At 41.3% G+C, this 19665-nt stretch overlaps 1 protein-coding gene across 6 annotated transcripts; it reads left to right on the forward strand.

Moving 5' to 3' along the window:
* Positions 1-3542: 3542 nt before the first annotated feature.
* On the forward strand, positions 3543-19172 carry FAIM (Fas apoptotic inhibitory molecule). Of its 6 annotated transcripts, none has more exons than XM_058730023.1 (6): positions 3543-3811; positions 8370-8428; positions 9514-9646; positions 10183-10411; positions 15673-15722; positions 18795-19172. In XM_058730023.1, exons 1-6 carry the CDS (start codon positions 3725-3727, stop codon positions 18942-18944), a joined length of 708 nt encoding a protein of 235 aa, XP_058586006.1. In that variant the 5' UTR covers positions 3543-3724; the 3' UTR covers positions 18945-19172. The 6 variants fall into 6 exon arrangements, with proteins under 6 accessions (XP_058586006.1, XP_058586011.1, XP_058586008.1 ...); XM_058730025.1 differs by lacking the exon at positions 3543-3811 and adding an exon at positions 3902-4120; XM_058730026.1 differs by lacking the exon at positions 3543-3811 and adding an exon at positions 4311-4693.
* The last annotated feature ends 493 nt before the right edge of the window (positions 19173-19665 follow it).

Raw genomic sequence — 19665 nt, forward strand, 5'->3', positions numbered from 1 at the left:
TACACTAGTAATAATAAATTGACAATATATAATTCAAAGTGGGATAGTTCAAAACGCCCCTCTTCATTATTTTTAATAAATTTATACCCCCTCCACCCATTTCTCCCCCCATCAACCTCTGAAGACCACCAATCTGTTCTCTGTATCTATGAGCTTATTTTTGCTTTTCTTTTTAGATTCCACCTATAAGAGACATATACATTATTTGTTATTCTCTGTCTGACTTATTTCACTTAGCATAGTGTCCTTGAGGTCCATCCATGTTGTCACAAATGGCAGAATTTCCTTTTCTTTTTCACCTGAATAATAATAATAGTGTGTGTGTGGCAGGGCAGATGTCTATACCCAGAAATGAAAGTGCTGGATCATAGCATAGTTCTATTTTTAATTTTTTTTAAACCTCCATACTGTTTCCACAGTAGCTACACCAAATTACATTCCTACTAACAGTGCACAAGGGTTTCCTTTTCTCCGTATCCTTGTCAACACTTGTTATTTCTTGTCTTAGATAATAAACATTCTAACAGGTATAAGCTATTCATGTATATAATTTCTATATAACTACAGAGGGTGGACTTGGAAGGAAACACTAAACTTATGTTCACATTGGCCTTTGGGGAAGAGAAGCAAGTAATGGTGCTGCAGTTGCAAATCAAATAGGGTTTGATCTGCAACGTTTTCTTCTATTAAAATTTTTCACTGAGCCAATATTTAATGATGGTCAGTCAATTCTAGGTAGCAGCAATATGGGTCTTGTTCTATACTTTTCTATGCTTTTTAAATTTTTCAAAATAAACATGATCCAAATTTTTACAAATCTTTACCAACTGGAACATGTGTCTGTACTGCCTTCCTTTGGCTCTTTGTTCTAATTAAGGGTTTATCTACAAACCCCAATCTCCACATGACTCAAACCAAAACCTACTTTCTCCTGAAACTTTCAAGCTTCTCTTGAAGTTCTACAAAATCACCCTGTTGTACTGCTTCTCCACTTTCTGTGTTTGTGTAGGGAGAGCCACAGCCTCCTTGGGCTGAGGGGAAGATGCCTAAGCCCCAGCATCCTGGCCGGCAGCAAGAGGCTGTTGTTACTGGCACTGGTCTGGACACACAACCCTCTGAGGCCAGAATCCTGGGCCCTGTGCTTGTTTCTCAAGCACTGGTGCCTCTTTCTTTAAACATATCACCAGCGGTTGGGCTGTACCAATACTGGAAGGGCATATGGAAAATTTTCAGTCTTGTAGGTATCAGACTAGAAAACTTTTCCCTTTTATTTTGATCTCTGTTCATACTGTGTAAAAAACTCAGGAAATCAGTCAAATGCATTAACAATTCCCTTTTCAGGAAGGCTGGTCGGTTATGCATCCTACTCCTGATTTTGGCTTAGAGCAGGAACTCATGGTCCCTGAGACGGAGCCCCGCCTCAGGCTCTGCGCTGACAGCTCAGAGCCTACTTGGGATTCTCTCTCTCTTTCTCTCTGTCTCTCTCTGCCTCTTCCTCCCTCCCTCACACCACCCCCGCCCCAAATAAACAAACACTTATAAAAAAAAATTCCCTGTTCAAATGGAGGCCCAATGAAAACATGGAGAATGGTGAATGAAAACATTTTTAGCCGCTCTCCTAAAATACATCACTGATGAGGTGTCTGGCTGGCTCAGTTGATAGAGCACATGATTCTTTTTCTTTCTTTCTTTCTTTCTTTCTTTCTTTTCATTTTAAAGTAGAGCATGTGATTCTTGATCTTGGGGTTGTAAGTTCAAGCCCTACGTTGGTATAAAGATTACTTAAAAATAAAATCTTTTTTCCCATCCCCTTGAGAGAGAGAGAGAGCGAGCAAACACACAAAAGCAGGGGAGGGGCACAGGGAAAGGGAGAGAGGAACAGAGGAACAGAGGGAGGGAGAGAGACAGAGAGAGAGAGAGAGACAGAGTCCCAAGGAGGCTCCATGCCCAGCACAGAGCCCAATGTGGGGCTCCATCCCATGATGGTGAGGTTATGTCCTGAGCCAAAATCAATAGTAGGACGCCTAACCAACTGAGCCACCCAGCCACCCCCAAAATAAAATCAAATTAATAATCTGAGAGTGAGAATAAGTCAAAAGCATGGGGTACCTGGTTGGCTCAGTCAGTAGGACATGTGACTCTTGATCTTGTGGTTGTGAGTTTGAGCCCCATGTTGGGCATAGAGATTAGTTTGGGGCGGGGGGAAGTAGAGTCAAAAGCAGAATCAGCTTGAATGAATACATTTATACTCAAGTTCAATACCTTTCACCGTGTTTTCTTCAGACTTTCTTTCCATAACAATCCTGTCTGGTAACAAATGACTATTGCTACCTCTACTGTCCTGGGCCCCTGGGAATAAGTAGGTGGAAAATGTAGCCCAAACTGGTATGTTTCTTAATGCCAGTTATCTGAGAAATTCTACCCAAAGAGAAAAGAGGGGAACAAGCCAGCGGAGGAATCAGACAGCACTGCCTATTTGTGGTGCAGACTTGAGTGTACCTCATGAATGTATTCTGCAGCCCCTGGGCAAAGGAACTTCGAGGGCCTCTAAGGACAGGCCCAGATTTTTCTTCAAGCACAATCAACACTTTTCTATTAACAGGCCCTATTAACATGAACTTCTTGCATCCCACAGGCCTCATTCCACATGCCGGCCCTGCAACTGCTGAAGTGCTTTGGGTCTGTCTGTAATACAAGCACTGGACTATTGTGAAAATTAACAGACGACAATATATAAGGACATAGCAAGCATTCAACAAATTATACCTTTCTGATCATGTAGAGGATATCCAGATTTCTAAAGTTTTACCAGAAAATATGATCCTTCATTAAACAGTATCACTGAGCTGCTTCCCAACCAAGGTTTCCTGGTCCTAGCCCAACAACTCACTAAGGACTAAGAAAAAGTAATTAGGGAGGTGTCTTAGTTAGCCTTGTCCCATCCCTGAAAATTTCCACTCTGGGCCTTTTATCTGCTGCCCCTAACTCATTCTTTCAACATTTATTGAAAACTTTCTGTTCCAGACACTGATTTAGAAGAAAATTACAAATATGAAGAGTCTTTGTCTTAGAAGAGTTTTCAATACAAGGTAGCAAACAAGAAATCAGTGCTCACTAAGCAGAATCCTTGTAACATAATTTGCTTAAGAATTCAATCATTATGACTTTGCAGACTGATTAATCTATTAATACATTGTTTCCTATTGTCTCTCAACTTCCTTTTCACTCACACACTTGCTCAGCATCTTGCACTGTGCTGATGTGGGAGATGCAAGAGTGAGAGCCAAGCACCCATTGCCCCTGCCTTTAAGGACCTCCGTCTACTATTAAATTACACATTAAGCAACAATTACACAAATAATTACACACCCTGGCAGGGACTAAGGAGAATTCCAAGTGCTGCAAGTCTTCAGGGCCAAGTCAGTTTTCCTTAAGAAATGATATCTGAAGAGCAAGCTCAACAAGAAAGTGGGGGATAACTAAGGGAAAAAGCAGGGAGGAGTGCCCAGCAGAGGGAAGAGCATCCGCAGAGGCCCGCAGGGGCGGGGAGAAAGAGCTTGCATCATCTGAAAATCTACACGGGGCCTCATGCCCCCTTAAAGAGTTTGGGTCCTTATGGAAGCGGCCAGAACCATAAACAGAGTTCAAAGAACGAAGGCCATAATCAGATTTACCTGCCTTGTGGCTTCAGAGAAGACACAGGTTCTGTTTTGGCCACCAGGTTATGCCCGGCGTCCAGCCTCGCGCTGGCTATCAGTGGGGCTTACCAACCTCGGCTGGCGGGACGACTGGACGCGGTGCAGGACTTAAGGTTTGGAGCGGGGAAGGGCGGGGAGGGGGTGCCCGTGCAGAGAGCGCTAAGACGTCCTCTGAGGCAGCGGGCGGGGCTGGGTCTGCGGTGCGCGGGGGCGGGTGGCGGCCTGCGCTGGGCACCTCCGGGGACCTGAAGCGCCAGAGAGTCGGCGCGCACGGGACTGGCGGCTGCCGAGCTTTCAGCTTACGCGGAGGAGGCGCCCGGTTCTCGGCGAAGGGAACAAGCCTACGCGGCCTAAGTGGCAGAGCCCGAACCCGCGCGTTGCGGGTCCACGACGCAGACCCTCCCGCGGTCCACGGCGGCCAGGTGAGCCCCGCGGCGCAGGTGAGACGGCCCCCAGAAGCCTCTGCGCTGGAGCGCGGCGGCGACGGCGGTGGCCATCTCGAGGCGGCAGCGGCGGGCGCTGCTAGCGGTGGGCGGTGTTTACGCGGACCGTGAGACGCCGCGGGTGAGGCCTCAGGCGGTGCTGGGGTGTTCCGGGCGTGTCGCGTCTGCAGGGCCGAGGGCAGAGGCGGGACCGAGCGGCAGGCCGCGGGTCTCCCCTGCCCGGCCAGGCCCTGCGACCTTAGGATAATACACTTCCAGCCGCTTTTTCCATGGACGCACAAGCAGACCGTATTTGTGCAGACCCTAGATCGTGAGGTGCCGTAACATCCTTGGCCAAAGGATGCATTACGGGCATACCCGTGGCTTCGCGTATTTTCCTGCGTCCTTTGTATTGGCCGCACTGGACTGCGTTCGTGTGCGCCAGGCTGACCGCCGCATCCATCCCCGGGGCCTGGCCCGGGCTGTACGTGCAGTTTGTTGAGTGACCGGACTGTGATTTACTTCGTGGATGCCGCGCCGCGCCCCGCTCCCCCGCTGTCGGTGAACTTGCAGGTGGTTTTCAGTTTGTAGCTATTACAGTAAGCAGTTCGTTGAGCCCCCTGGTTCACGAAGCTTCCTGGCTTTTCTGGAGGTCCCAGGGCTTCACAAGGTTCTGGGCGTACAGTGTCAACACCTACTTGTTGAAAAGTGACCTCCCTTGTGGCTGGCCTTACCTAGAGCTTTTGCTGAAAAGGGAACTATGAATGTGTTAGTAATTTAAAACTGACTTGGGTTTAGCTTGGACATACTATTGCAGTACGCAGTACACTTAAAACCCAATTTAAGGCAAAATTCAATCTGGGTTTAGATGAACAGTGGAAACGTCTTAATGTTTGAAGCATACTCTGAAACATGACTGTTGGATCGCTAGGGAAGAGACTTTAAAAGATACGCTGATGTCTAGATACTTAAGTTTTCTTTGAAGATGTAAAAAGTGTTGAGTGAGTGACATCATCTTCATCAGTGAAAAAAATGGAATTTGTTTTTCCATCCTTTTCATTTACATTTTCCATCCTTTTCATTTACATTTACATTTTCATTTACATTTTTGTTATTAAATAGAGGGAATTTTCTTTGTAATGATCATTTTCCAGTTTGGTCACATGATCCTGAAAATTAAGTGTATGTATAAGAGTTTATTTTTTAAAACTTAATTTTTTTTTTTTTTTTTTTTTTTTTTTTTTTTTGAGAGAGAGAGAGACAGAACGGCGGAGGGGCAGAGACAGAGGGAGGCACAGAATCTGAAGCAGGCTCCAGGCTCTGAGCTGTCAGCACAGAGCTGGATGTAGGGCTTGAACTTACAAACTGTGAGATCACGACCTGAGCCGAAGTCGGACACTTAACCGACTGAGTCAATCAGGTGCCCCATTCTCTCAGGTTTTAAAGCCAAGTCTCGGGGCACCTGGGTGGCTCAGTCGGTTAAGCGGTCGACTTCGGCTCAGGTCATGATCTCGCGGTCTGTGAGTTCGAGCCCGATGCTGTGCTGACAGCTCAGAGCCTGGAGCCTGTTTCAGATTCTGTGTCTCCCTCTCTCTCTGACCCTCCCCTGTTCATGCTCTGTCTCTCCCTGTCTCAAAAATAAATAAAAACGTTAAAAAAAATTAAAAATAAAAATAAAGCCAAGTCTCTTCTCTCTCCTTACCCACTTAGCAGGCCAGTATCCTTTCTCTGTGGGCCCATTCTGTCCTTCACTGCTTCCCTTTTCAAGGACACTCCTATGGTTCTGTTGTAGTCATCTTTTGGTCTCTCTAGAGCCCCTCACTCTGAGCTTAGTGTCCAGCTGAGTGCCTGGCACATAAGTTACTGATAACTATCAGCAAGGTGAATGAATTTAGAATATGACATGTGTTTATTAAGTCCAGTTTGTAACTTAGAGATGTGTGACAGATATTTATCATTATTCAAATGAGTAATGGAGATATTGGGAACAAGGACAGTTGTGATCATCTTTCAGTTATAGATATAATCACATTTCAAGAAACACTACCAGAAGGGCACCTAGATCTTTTTTTTTTTTTAACAATTTAGTTGAAGTATAATTCACATACCATACAATTCACCCATTTAAGGTATACAGTGTCTTTTTGTATATTACACTATTAATTTTTTTAAGTAGCGGCAAAATACATATGACATAAAATTTTCCATTTTAGCCATCTTTTTCTTTTAAATGTTTATTTTTGAGAGAGTGAGAGAGTAGGGTAGGGGCAGAGAGAAAGGGGGACAGAGGATCTGAAGCGGGCTCTGTACTGACAGCAGAGAGCCTGATGCGGGGCTCTTGAACCATGAGATCGTGACCTGAGCTGGAGTTGGATGCTTAGCCAACAGCCACCCAGGTGCCCCAGCCATTTTAACCATCCTTAAGGGTACAATTCAGTGGCATTAAGCACATTCACAATTTGGTGCAACCATCACTATTTCCAAAACTTTTTAGCACCTTAGATAGATGCTCCATAAATAAATGAATGTATAAATAAATGTTGATAGTTTAGGGGAAAACTTTAAAAAATAAATGTGATTTTGATTTCTCACTTCCCTTCTAATTTGTTGTGTTGTCTTTTATACTTCAATGTGAAAAGTTATTGTAATTAAGTTAGTACTATGCCTTTATGTTAGTGTGATAATATTAAAGTCCCTTGTCATGGAAAAACTGGGCAATTCTTTCAAGTTTGAATGCTGAATTACTGAGCTTTATAAGGTCTTTAAAAGTTATAAAGCAAAATTTGAATGATATCCCTAAGCCCACTCTGATGTGCAAAGGATGGCTTATCCAAGTTTATATTCTGTTTGCTTCCTCTATTGCTATGTATTCTCTTTGCTTTTATAGGTGCAGGATACCCTCCACTTTCATAGGAGATATCCTAGGGCTTCTAGAAAGACTAGAAAATTTCACAAATTGTTAAGGTGCTACCAAATAAAAAAAAAAAAAAAAGATTTATTCTAGCTACAAAGGGTTTTGAAGTTTTGTCTAATTTTTATTCTAAAATTTGTATGTTTTCTTTGCCTGTTGGAGTGCTTTTATCAGTACTAATTTCTTCTTTGACATCCTTTTAAAAACAGTTTGTTGGTTCTGACTGTTTCCAGCTAAAGAAGTTGGGCAATCTCCCATTTTTAACAAGGAGGGAGCACTCTTGGGCAACTATAGGGAAAAGGCTAGGCCAGAGTAGATTTTGGAAGCAAAAAATAGTTGAGCCTATTTTTCGGTAGGTTTGGCAGGGGTACAGGCTGTTAATCTCAAATCTCCAAATGTGGAGGGTTTCCTATGCATGTGTGAATATGTGTGCTTTTGATTTTAGTAAAATTTAATTAGTATTATAGCCCAGTTAATTCTGGGGTATTTGCATTGGAGTACTGGGCTCTAATTCTGGCTCAGGCCCTACTAGTGACCTGAGCAAACCACATAACTTTTGTGGATTCATTATTGGCACTAGTAAATTAAGTGGGGTCGAGTAAGTGGATAAATTAAGTTTGCTGTTGGGAAACAGCACTAGCATATCCTTGGCTGCTACCTGCAAACTTGTCATTTCTTTGAAGTTCTCTAAAAAAATTTTTTAAAATTTATTATATTTTTTATTAAGTAAGCTCTATACCCAATGTGAGGCTTGAACTTACGACCCCGAGATCAAGAGTTGCATGGTCTACTGGCTGAGCTAACCATGTGCCCCCCCCCAAATTTTTAAGTTATATATTCCGACATAATGTGTATTCTAAAATTTAATATTATGATTGCATTTAAATTTGTTACCACCCTGTAACATTGATGCTTCCTGAGATGCATTCTGTGTATCCTGGAGTTTTATGTATTCCCTGACCTACACCTCACACCCTTGGGGCTTCTTATACCTTGATTTGAGGAGCACAGGACCCAGAGGACCTCTAGGTCTCTTGCAGCTCTGATGTGGTATAATATTTGGAATAAACTAGAGTTTATTCTCTAGTTTTAGGAAATTATACATTTATAACAGGGAAAAATATGATTGGCCAATGTGCATGACTTAATTTCTTTTCCGGAAATTGGAGGTTGCAATTCTATTGTATGTAAAAGCTGGTTTCATCAGAAACTGCATGCAATTTAAGAAATGGATTGCAAACTTAGAAAAAACCCTTTGCAGATGTTATCTTTGTTGCTCTCAATCTTTCTTTGCTGCAATTCTGCTTTTTTCTTTCCTGGCTGCTAATTGGATTAAAGGCTATTTTGCCAACCATGGCATCTGGAGATGACAGTCCTATCTTTGAAGATGACGAAAGGTAAATGTCTTGCATGGCAGTAAAACTAGCTTTTGAAATTTTCAAGATTGTTTTAATTACTCAAGAGTTATTTATCCAGGCTACTTTTGTTAAGCACACATTTTGTAAAGTTGCAGAATGCTTCGTTTTGCTTTTCTGTGATTTATAGCAAGGGCAGTAAACACTTGGCATGTAGGTGGCTGCCACCAACATGGCACGTCTTTTCCCATAGGGCCTGATATAAGGTCTCCAAACCCATCTTAGCACAGAGTTCCTGGCAATCACTTCAAAATGACAAAAAAATCCATTTACCATTTCTGACTTAGAGCACACAAAAGACATTAGAGTGAATAAGGAGTAAGATGTAGTTAAAAGAACAGGCTCAAATATATTTTATGTATGTCTTATATAACATGGCATTCACACAGGACTCGTATAGGATGAATGTTATATATTTTATATTAACATATTAATATCAAACATATGTACTTAATTTGTGCCAGAAACTTATAACAAAACAGAATCCTTTATTTTTTAAATAAGGTTACTATAGTAAGGACAAGAATTACCATTTTCCATTTTTTTCTCTATTATAGGACATTTCTTCTATGACTTTTATTTTTCTTAGTATAATGAATTAGAACCCTTTTTGTTGAAATGAATCCTAATTGGTTTAAGTATGAAATGTTTGGAGAGTTTTTGTTTTGGAGTGAATGGATCTGAGGAAGAAAAACCAGAATTAAATACTGTGCTTTCTAAATGGGGGTGCAGGGGAGAAGTAGAGACTTTTTACTGACCTTTCCAAGCATTATTCTGTAGCCAAGCTTAGAATACTATCCTGGATAAACTGATCGGCTCTTAATCCTATTAATATTAAGGTGACTTTGTTTGGAATTATCCGACTACATACCCATATATAGTAGTTTCATCTTAAAGGAAGAGTGCACAAGAGGGAGAAGATAGTTGTATGTACTGTGAGTAGAATTTCTCAGTTACTATCACTTTAATATTTTCTAATTTTATGGGTTAAAAAATCTGATATTTTTACCTGGAAAGATAAATTACTGTTTTTGGTCTATTATAATTGCTTCATTTTATTCCCTTAGCCCTCCTTATAGCCTGGAAAAAATGACGGATCTCGTAGCCGTTTGGGATGTTGCTTTAAGTGACGGAGTCCATAAGATTGAATTTGAACATGGGACCACATCAGGCAAACGAGTGGTATATGTAGATGGGAAGGTAGGGGAAAAATGCTTGATTTTGTTAATATAGATTCTTCATGTATGAATTCAGGGCTTTTCTCTTACAGTGGTTATCTTTATATTTTGGCCTGTATCATTTTGCTGGACAAAGCAAACTATTTATAGTTACAGAATCCATAGACTAAATAACATTTAAACTTCAAGTGCTTTTATTTTGTAAAATATTTGGATCATGAAAGAATAAAATTATACCTATATAGCACTGCTGTTTACTCGCTTTAATTATACCATTTCTTGGGGCGCCTGGCTCAGTCAGTTATGCATATGACTCAATTTCAGCTCAGGTCATGATCTCATGGTTTGTGAGTTCAAGCCCCTCATCAGGCTCCTTGCTGACAGCACAGAGCCTGCTTGGGATTCTTTCTCTCCTTCTCTCTCTACCCCTCCCCCACACTCACTTGCTCTCTCTCTCTCAAAATAAATAAACTTAAAATTTTTTAAATTATAGCATTTCTATAAATATTAAATTTTCTTCCATTTGTGTGTTTTCAACTTTTATATTTTATTGCTTAGGAAGAGATAAGAAAAGAATGGATGTTCAAATTAGTGGGCAAAGAAACCTTCTGCGTTGGAGCTGCAAAGACAAAAGCAACGATAAATATAGATGCTATCAGTGGATTTGCATATGAATATACTCTGGAAATTAATGGGAAGAGTCTCAAGAAGTATATGGAGAACAGGTCAAAAACCACCAATACTTGGGTATTACATTTGGATGGTGAGGACTTTAGAATCGTTTTGGGTGAGTGCTGTTTCTGCAGAATTCATTGGCTTTTTATGATGGTTGTTAATTAGTCCCTCTGTGAGAGCTTTGAATAGACAGAGTGTAAGGGTAGGTATATTTTTCTTTTTTTTTTTTTAATGTTTGTTTATTTTCAAGAGAGAGAGAGAGAGTGGGTACACTAGTTGGGGGAGGGGCAGGAGAGGGAAACACAGAATTGGAAGCAGGCTCCAGGCTCAGAGCTGTCAGTACAGAGGCCAATGTGGGGCTTGAACTCATGAACCATGAGATCATGACTCAAACCAAAGTCAGACCCTCAACTGACTGAGCCACCCAGATGCCCCAACGTAGGTGTATTTTTGATGTGTCCTGTGTGAATGAAGTATTCATTTAATTGATATGTGAGAACCAGATTTTATAGTGACAGTTTTGAGGATGATAAACAGGTTAAAAAAAAAGAGAGAAATATTGATGTAGACATTTGCTATTTATTATTGATATTTCTATTATTTAATATTATTATATTTGTCTTTAAAAGGATGTGTAAAGACAGTTGGAGGGGCACCTGGGTGGCTCAGTTGGTTAAGCGTCCAGCTTCAGCTCAGGTCATGATCTCATGGTTCATGAGTTTAAGCCCCACGTCGTGCTCTCTGCTGATAGGTTGGAGCCTGGAGCCTGCTTCCAATTCTGTCTCTCTCTCTCTCAAAAATAAATAAACATTAAAAAAAAAAAAAAGACCATTGGAAATCTAAGATTGATTAGTAACCAGGGACTTTTTCTCTAGGTAGCAATAGGTTTAGTACTGCAACAGATCAAAATTGTCAAAGTCCAGATAAAGTAGATTAAAAAATAAAAAGTAGTAAGCCATTGATCTTTAAACTAAGTTTTTTTGTTACAGATTGCCATCTGTGTTGTTTCTACCAGGCCTACAAAACTTAAGAGACACATATTTACCAGTTACTATCTTTTCTCTCTTCTGGTACTCCAAGTATTTCCTGCTTCTCAAATCATTAAGACCATTTGGATCATCTCATTAATTCATTGATTCACTTATTTAGATGATATCGAGTACCTACGAAATACCAGTTAGCATATCAGTCACTGAGGATACATAGATGAAGAGATGTTGTCCCTACCTGTAAAGATTCTGCAGTCTAGTCAAATGCTAGAAAAATACCGTTTGTTTTTTTTTTTTTTTGAGTTTATTTATTTACTTTTGAGTGAGGGGGAAGGGGCAGAGAGAGAGGGAGACAGAATCCCAAGTAGGCTCTGAGTTGTTAGGGAAAAGCCCATGCAAGACTTGAATTCACAAATGGTGAGGTCGTGACCTGAGCCAGAATCAAGAGTCAGATGCCTAACCGACTGAACCACCCACGCACCCCTACAAATACCGTTTTATAAAAATTTTTTTAAGAATGAAAAATGTTGCTGGGGCGCCTGGGTGGCTCAGTCGGTTAAGCGTCCGACTTCGGCTCAGGTCATGATTTCATGGCTCAGGCTCTGTGCTGACAGCTCAGAGCCTGGAGCCTGCTTTGGATTCTGTGTCTCCCTCTCTCTCTGCCCCTCCTCCCACTCATGCTGTGTGTGTGTATCTCTCTCTCTCAAAAATAAATATTCAAAAAAAGTAAAAAAAAAAATAGAATGAAAAATGTTGGGGCTCCTGACTGGCTCAGGATTTTGAGTATGATCTCAGGGTTGTGAGTTTGAACCCCATGTTGGTATAGAGACTACTTAAAAATAAAATCTTAAAAAAGAATGAAAAATGTTTGGAGCACTGGCTGGAAGTACATGGATTTTGTGGATTGCATTTCTGTGATGTTTCTCTGTTTCTTTTTGCTTTTCTTTAAAAAATATATATTTTTAAATGTTTTATTTTTGGGGCACCTGGGTGGCTCGGTCGGTTAAGCGTCCGACTTCGGCTCAGGTCATGATCTCACGGTCCGTGAGTTCGAGCCCCGCGTCGGGCTCTGTGCTGACCGCTCAGAGCCTGGAGCCTGTTTCAGATTCTGTGTCTCCCTCTCTCTCTGCCCCTCCCCTGTTCATGCTCTGTCTCTCTCTGTCTCAAAAATAAATAAACGTTTAAAAAAATAAAAAAATAAAAAAGTTTTATTTTTAAGTAATCTCTGTACCCAGTGTGGGGCTCAAACTTACAACCCTGAGATCAAGAGTCGCATACTCTACCAACTGGGTCAGCCAGGCACCTGCATTTCTCTAATATTTCCTATACATTGGTAGTTGACTGAAGAATTGGTCAGATTTAGCTTTGATTTTTTTTTTTCTGGCAACACTACTTTATAATTTCGTTATATCAAGAGGCACATGTTGTTTCGTTATATCAAGAGGCACATTTTTTTTTTTTTATGTTGCCAACTTTTAATACCTAATGTTTGTAGCCATTAATTCATTAGCAGTTGCCAAATGGTGATATTCTGGAATATTTCTAAAATAAGAAACTTCCTGTCATTTGTCTGGTTGCACAGAGTTACAATTTGTATAACAAATGCAGAATAACACTTGTTTTGCCTTTACCAGTTTTCAAAATACTGAATTGGAACATATTCTCCTCTAAAAGTGATTGTTTAGGGTTTTTTGGTCGTTATTAACTCATGGATTTAAACAATTTGATGTGTGTCACAACATATTGAAGTTATTATCCTTATTGACCCTCAGATTGTCCCAGTTTTGGCCAATGGTGTATTGTTTAGATTTACTCCTGAGTCCTTTTGACACATCCTTGGTAGACATTGAAAGCTTCCTTGCAGTCTGGTATGACAAGATGTCTTAGGCTCATTTGAACATTTTCTACTCAGACATGAAATCACCCCTTTTTCCAAAATGCCCTGGTTTCTAGTAGAGGCAAATGGTATTTCAGGAGCATAATCTGGGCATACGATAAAGATGCTCATTATTTTTAGGAAAGCTGCAGGCAGGCAGAGGGAAGAGGCTCCAAGACGCACATGCTCCAGGACCTCCTATGACTCACTGAATCCACTTCTGAGCAGCAATGACTGAATACTTTATCAGATAGATATGTTCTTTTTTTTAACATACATACTTGAATAGGTGCTAGACTGATATGATTCAGAAATAATAATGATGGGAAAAGATACATGCAGAAATTTCTTTCCACCCCTATTCCCATCCACCCTGTTTCCTCAATAAAGATAAGCTTTTTTTTTTTTTTTTTAATAATGAGCCCTTCCAGTGTTTCATTATTCAGAGTCAAGCAAATACAAATATTTTACTACTGCCTTATTTCATAAAAGCCTCTTGCTTTATTGACTTATTTGTATATTTGGAGGATCCTCTTCTACTAGCACATAAAGAACTTTCTCATACTTTTTTTTTATAGCTGCGGAGTAAGTCTCAGTAGTCAGTAAAATAGTTTATTTAACTTATCCCTGACAGATGGGCGTTTGGGCTATTTCTAACCTGCTGCTGTTAGAAGCAGTGTTGGATGAATAGCTTTGTTCACCTGCCTCTTGGAATTTGGTTCACATATCCCTTTAGCATAAAATCCCAGAAGTGGGAAAGTAGGGTCGCTGGGTCCAACATCACTGCCCTTGTTTGAGGAGATGGTGCCTGGTTGTCCCTCCTGGTGCTTCTACTGGTTTGTGCTCCCAAGTACCCATTTCCCCACAGGTTCTCCAGCTGAGCATGGTGTCAGATTTTGTTATTTTTTTTGATATTCTGCTGCATGAAACGTGGTATTTCAGTGTTGTTCATATTTGCCTTTTTCAAAATTAAGTGAAGTTGAGCATCTTTTCATGTTTGAGGTCCTTTTGTGTTTCTTTTCTGATAATGCATCTTCGTGTCCTTTGACCCATTTTCTTTGGGGCTGTTGGTCTTTTTCTCAAGATTAGACTTTTGTCTGTGCTGTGAGCTTCACTTCATTTTTCCCAGTTTGTCATCTATTGTATGAGTTTGCTTATGTGTGTACATGGTTTTTTAAACCATGCAGAAATATTCTTTTATGTAGTCAGATTTATCCCATTTTTCTTTTATGGTTTCTGGATTAACAGGTTTCTTCAGAGGTACATTAATAATAGCTTTAGAAGGAATCTGCGTGCAAGCACATGTCCAGCAAGCACACTAAATAAAATTCCAGTTTTCACCACCGCCATGCTTATTTTAGCACTGTGCTCTCTGATCCGCTGTTGGGACAAGCTGGGTTTCCCTGCAGCTGCGGCTGGTGATGCCTTCCGCTCAGGAGGCCACTAGGGCAACATCTGCCCACATCTTTTGGGCCCCTCTGCCTCTGTCTCCCTTTAGCCCAGCTCAAAGGCCTCCCTCCACTCTCTGAGGCTCCCATCTCAAGGTGTGGGGAGAAAAGGATCCCTGTTAGACTGTGTTCCTGGAGTAGATGGCCTGTCACAATTAAGCCCCTGACTGGCACCTCAGCCTTGACCCCCAGGCAAGTTTTTGCCTCCTGGGCATCCCACGCACACGGGTCATGATTCTTTCCAGCCTTCGTTATAACACCTACAGGTCATCTTCTGGCTGCTTAATGACTGCAGTCTTCTTTCCTGCCACCTGCCAGCACACTAATATTTACAAGCAAGCCTGGGGAATCTTCCCCCAAAACGCACATATATTGTGCACACGCGCACACGTATACATGCCTCCCAAAGTGAGCTCTGGCAGCTTAACCAACAGCCAAACTTATCATGGCAGCACTTGGCTCCATACCCAGTGCATACCCAGTAGCACCGTACCCAGCACAGCCACCAGGTATACCTGTGTTGTTGGTTTTTTATGATCCAATAATTTTCCCCAAAGTGAAACTATCGCAAAAAATGAATAGAGATTCTTGTGCTATCCAGTAGGAAATTAAAGGCTAAATTTCTAAGCCTGACGTGCTGTCCAGCCTGTGTGAACCTCGTGGCAGCCTTTCTTGGTGGCCTTTCTGTGCCATCATCCAGGTGGCTCAGTGTGACAGACAGGGGAGTCAACTGGTCACGATGACAGTCCATGTGAAAAGTTCCTTCCTCACATTCATTTCTGTGCATCCTCTTAAATACTGAAGTTTGTGCTGTGGTGTTTATTTTGTTTGACAAGGCTTCATCCATTTGTGCTGAGACCATGATTTTCTCTTAAAAGAGTGTTTTGTTTCATTTTTGTTTTGTCTGTGAACCGAGAGTAAACATAGTGTCTTCAAATTTAGGAGAATTTGAAAGCCATGAGTACATTTCAAAATCTAGTATATCAAACTTTTCTTAAAATAATGAAGAGTTAACTTTGAGTCATAGAGTATAATTTTTTTTAATTTGTTACTTTTACAGAAAAAGACACTATGGACGTATGGTGTAATGGTAAAAGAATGGAGACAGCAGTAAGTTGACCCTCTGATTACTTTTAGCACCATGAGTATAGTTGCCATTGAAATGTTGCTGCATTTCCTAATTGTGGAGATTGATAATTAACCAAGGTCATCTCGGTTAAGAACAAGAAAGATGAAGTACCCTTGACTCCAAATTCTGAAGACCTTTCCCAGACAGCGCCTGGGGACAGGAAGGGCATGGAAACACCTTATGTTGCGAGCTGGCATCGGCTCTCACCAGCTGGCACCTTTCCTCGCCTGGACCAGCCTCTGTCCTAAAAAGCATCCACAATTCAAAAACTGCCCCCCCCACCCCACAAAGTTTGGCCTCCTCCTGTGTTTTTCCAAGTTCAGGTGGGGCTCTATACCTCCACTTCTCAAATCTGCATGCATAGGAATCACCTGGGATCTTGTTAAATGCAAACTGTGACACTTCCCTTGGTGCTGCCAATGCTGCTTGTCGGCCCATGGGTTTGAATAGGAAGGCTTTGAATAGGACACTTTGAATAGGAGGGCTTTACATATACCATACTCAAAGCAGATAGTACTTCTCTAGAAGAAAAGTTTTTGAAAAAGAAGTGCTGCACACAGTGTCAGATGACACAAAGGCAGAGAGGAAAGGGCACTGTCGCAAACCCGAGAAGACAAGTGGAATTTGTAGACCAGCAGTGCCAGGAGGGTACACTGCTCATTGAGGCCAAGCACGACATCCCCATCAGACCCCAGAGTGTTGGGCCCCTGCCGTCAGCTGCTTGCATTGTTATGTGGGATGGATATTGGGATGAATTCGGTGAGAATGAAGTAATAGCGGTGTGCACAGCACAGGGAGCAAGTGGAGACAGAGACCAGCATGGAAAGCACAGAGTGTGGGACTGGCAGCTCACGTCCCTGGGTGGACATTCCAGAGGGCTGTGGGGTCTGCTGGCCAGCAGGGGGCGCCATCCCTTGTACCCACCTTTCATGCTAGCTCAGATGTGGACTTCTGGGCTAGAGGTGACAAGACTCTGCTGTTGTTACGTTTTAGCTAGTTGCACATTGTAGTTGCTGCCATTGTCTCCTTGTCTGTCGTCGGGATAGGAAGGTGGGGAGAGGTGCTCGGAAGGCAGGAGGTCCGGGATGAATTTATTCAGCAGGCTACCGAAGACCTGCTGGGTCTCGTGGCTGTCTGCTTCTGAGGAAGTGCCCACGCCAGAAATCAGAAGTTACAAAGATAAATGCTTCTCTCTTTCTTACTCCTGGTATGAATTCTTGAAGGGATATTTAACCAGGGCTCATTCAACGATCCCCAGAGCTTGAGCCACTCACTCTCCAAGTTAAATCCACTGTTAGAGACTTCTTTTATTCAGAGAGGCTTGGTGAGCACTTCAGTGTTTCACGGCCCCTTGTGGAATCCATTAACGTAGATCAGGCACCTGCTGTGTACCCAATGCCACACCTGGTGGTTCTTGCTGTTCTTCTTTCTTTCCTACCCTGGAATTCTCTAGATGCTCAGTCAGCAGTTTTTAATCCCCTTCCCTCCCACCCTCAAGGAATTCTCCAGTGCAGATGTAAAGAGAACATTGTTTTGTGGTGTTAAGAATGTGGTCTGTGGTCGTAAATAAGAATTTAATGATAATGTTTATCCACAATGTCTTTGTTCTTCAGTTATTAACAGGGAAGCACAAGTGTTTGGACAATAGCCCTTTACAACCCAGTTGCTTCCTTATTGTAACTACAACCTAATTTGCAGTGTGGTGTTGGCAGCTCTGTATCTGGGCAGCCTTCCCCAGCACAGTGCACACCTGAGCTAGTTTATTTTCTCCTTTTTCTTTTCATCTCAAAGCCTCATGACCAAGATTATGTATCTGTGAGATTGTGCCCCCGCAAGGTGTCAGTACACCTCCCATAAAGAGCCATTGGCCAGAATCTTCTCAGAGCTCAGAAAAAGCTCTACCCAGTGCATCCCATGCTTTCATTGGTTGGATAATATCAGCTACGGGACCTTGCTCTGTCCACTTTGGCTGCCAGGAAGCCCATAGCCAAGTTTTAAGTCTGCTTGTCATTTCTTTGCTGTCTGGCAGAATTCACATTTATCCTCCAAGCCTCCTGTTCCTTCCTTCTCTGTACTACTTGGCCCCGATCTTTTTACTCTAGATGTTCAGTAGAAATACAATATGAGGCACAGATACGAGTTTCTTGTATAACTTTTCTAGCAGCCACACTAAAAAGTCTTAAGATGAAATTCATCTTAATAATATATTTGGTTTAAATCAGTATATCCAAAATATTATCATTTAACATGTAATCAACATAAAAAGTTTTTAGAGTTATTTTACATTCTCTGTTTCATTCTCAGTCTTCCAAACTCAGTGTATATTTTATGTTTAAATAGCACGTTGCATTTCAGAGTCCCCACATCTCATGTGCTCAATTGCCACCTGTGGCCGGTGGCTACTGTGTCTGGAAGAACGGGTCTAGACTCGGTAGTATTTGCTTTTATGTGACCTGTGTGTTTTACAGTAAATCACCTTACATTCTGAGGAATCAGATTTTCAGAGTGGGTAAGAACATCCCATCCCTTCCTGAAGGGGGCCCTCAGCAACTATTTCACTGTGCCTCCACCTCCTCACCTCTGCAGTGTGGATAGTAATAATACTTCTAGGACTATAGTAATAGTACTTCTAGTCTATAGACAGGGCTATGCGAGGACACCCTGAAATAATGCATGCGAGCTGTTCTTGATATAGAACAAGTAACTTGGTATAAAGTATGTGTTTGCTATCATGTTTGTCATTTTTACTTTTAAAAATAGTTGATACTGTCTACATAGAACATGTTATAGTCACCTAGCCACGTGGTGTAAGGGTTTTTTTTTTCCCCCTGAAACATAAGATTCTATAATCTTGAGGGGTACAGGTAAGACATTTTCGGTTCATAGCAGAGATGTAAAAGCATCTAGCAATACAAGGTTCTAACTTTAATTTTCCAAAGTTTAACATTTAGCTGATAGATACTTCATTATACTACGCTTTTAGATGGTGTTAATGCTCTAGACGAAGATAAATGTTTCTGGAACACTAATTCCTCCTTCTTTTGTTGGCCTAGGGTGAGTTTGTAGATGACGGGACTGAAACTCACTTCAGTGTTGGGAACCATGACTGTTACATAAAGGCTGTCAGTAGTGGGAAGCGGAAAGAAGGGATTATCCATAGTCTCATTGTGGATGATAGAGAAATTCCGGAGATTCTTGAATGACTTCATGATGGTGCATTTTAATCTTAAGAAGTAAAGATCAAGACTTTTAAATTACTGTGGTAATTAAATATGTTCAAGATGTACTTTTTAGTACACTTAGTCTCCCAACTGTTTAGTTTTTAGTTACTTAAAACGGTAATATTCCAAGGGTCAAAAAAAAATTATGTACAATCATAAAAATTGCAATTTATTTTGTAAATAATGTAAAGTGTTTTAAAGCCAAATGGACCAAAGATATGGACCAAAATCACTAATGTTTTACAAGAGGAACTTTAACTATAATAAACACTATAAAATAAAATGGGTGCTGCTTGATTTGTGTTTCTAAAAATGGATGTCTTTGTATATTTTTAACCTATGCAGATAGTCTCTTTAGTTTAAAGCAGTTGGTACATAATGACATGATTAGTTTAACTGGAGAAAATGAGAAACATTTTCTATCTGGAAACTTAATGTCAAGTCGTGTCACACAAGAATTTAATTAAAAATGGGTTTCTGGAAATGTAGTCATTTTGTTTAATCAGCACAGTAGGGACAAATTAACAAGAGAAAGAAAACAAACTTCTTTACACCAGCCTGCCTCACTTGCATCCTCAGGCAGTATTTACTAAAGTCAGAGTTGCTGGGACACCTGGGTGGCTCATCAGTTGAGTGTCTAACTCTTCACCTCAGATCACGATCTCATGATTCATGAGATCGAGCCCCACATTGGGCTCCGCAC

The sequence above is a fragment of the Neofelis nebulosa genome, chromosome 5, assembly GCF_028018385.1.
Source record: "Neofelis nebulosa isolate mNeoNeb1 chromosome 5, mNeoNeb1.pri, whole genome shotgun sequence".
NCBI lineage: Eukaryota > Metazoa > Chordata > Mammalia > Carnivora > Felidae > Neofelis > Neofelis nebulosa.

What these genes read in the sequence shown, in the direction of transcription:
- FAIM (XM_058730023.1), top strand. Translation starts at nt 3,725, where the DNA reads ATGCCCGGCGTCCAGCCTCGCGCTGGCTATCAGTGGGGCTTACCAACC. An exon ending in ATCTTTGAAGATGACGAAAG is followed by an intron (nt 8,429 to 9,513) that starts GTAAATGTCTTG and finishes TTATTCCCTTAG; the next exon opens with CCCTCCTTATAGCCTGGAAA. An exon ending in TGGTATATGTAGATGGGAAG is followed by an intron (nt 9,647 to 10,182) that starts GTAGGGGAAAAA and finishes TTTATTGCTTAG; the next exon opens with GAAGAGATAAGAAAAGAATG.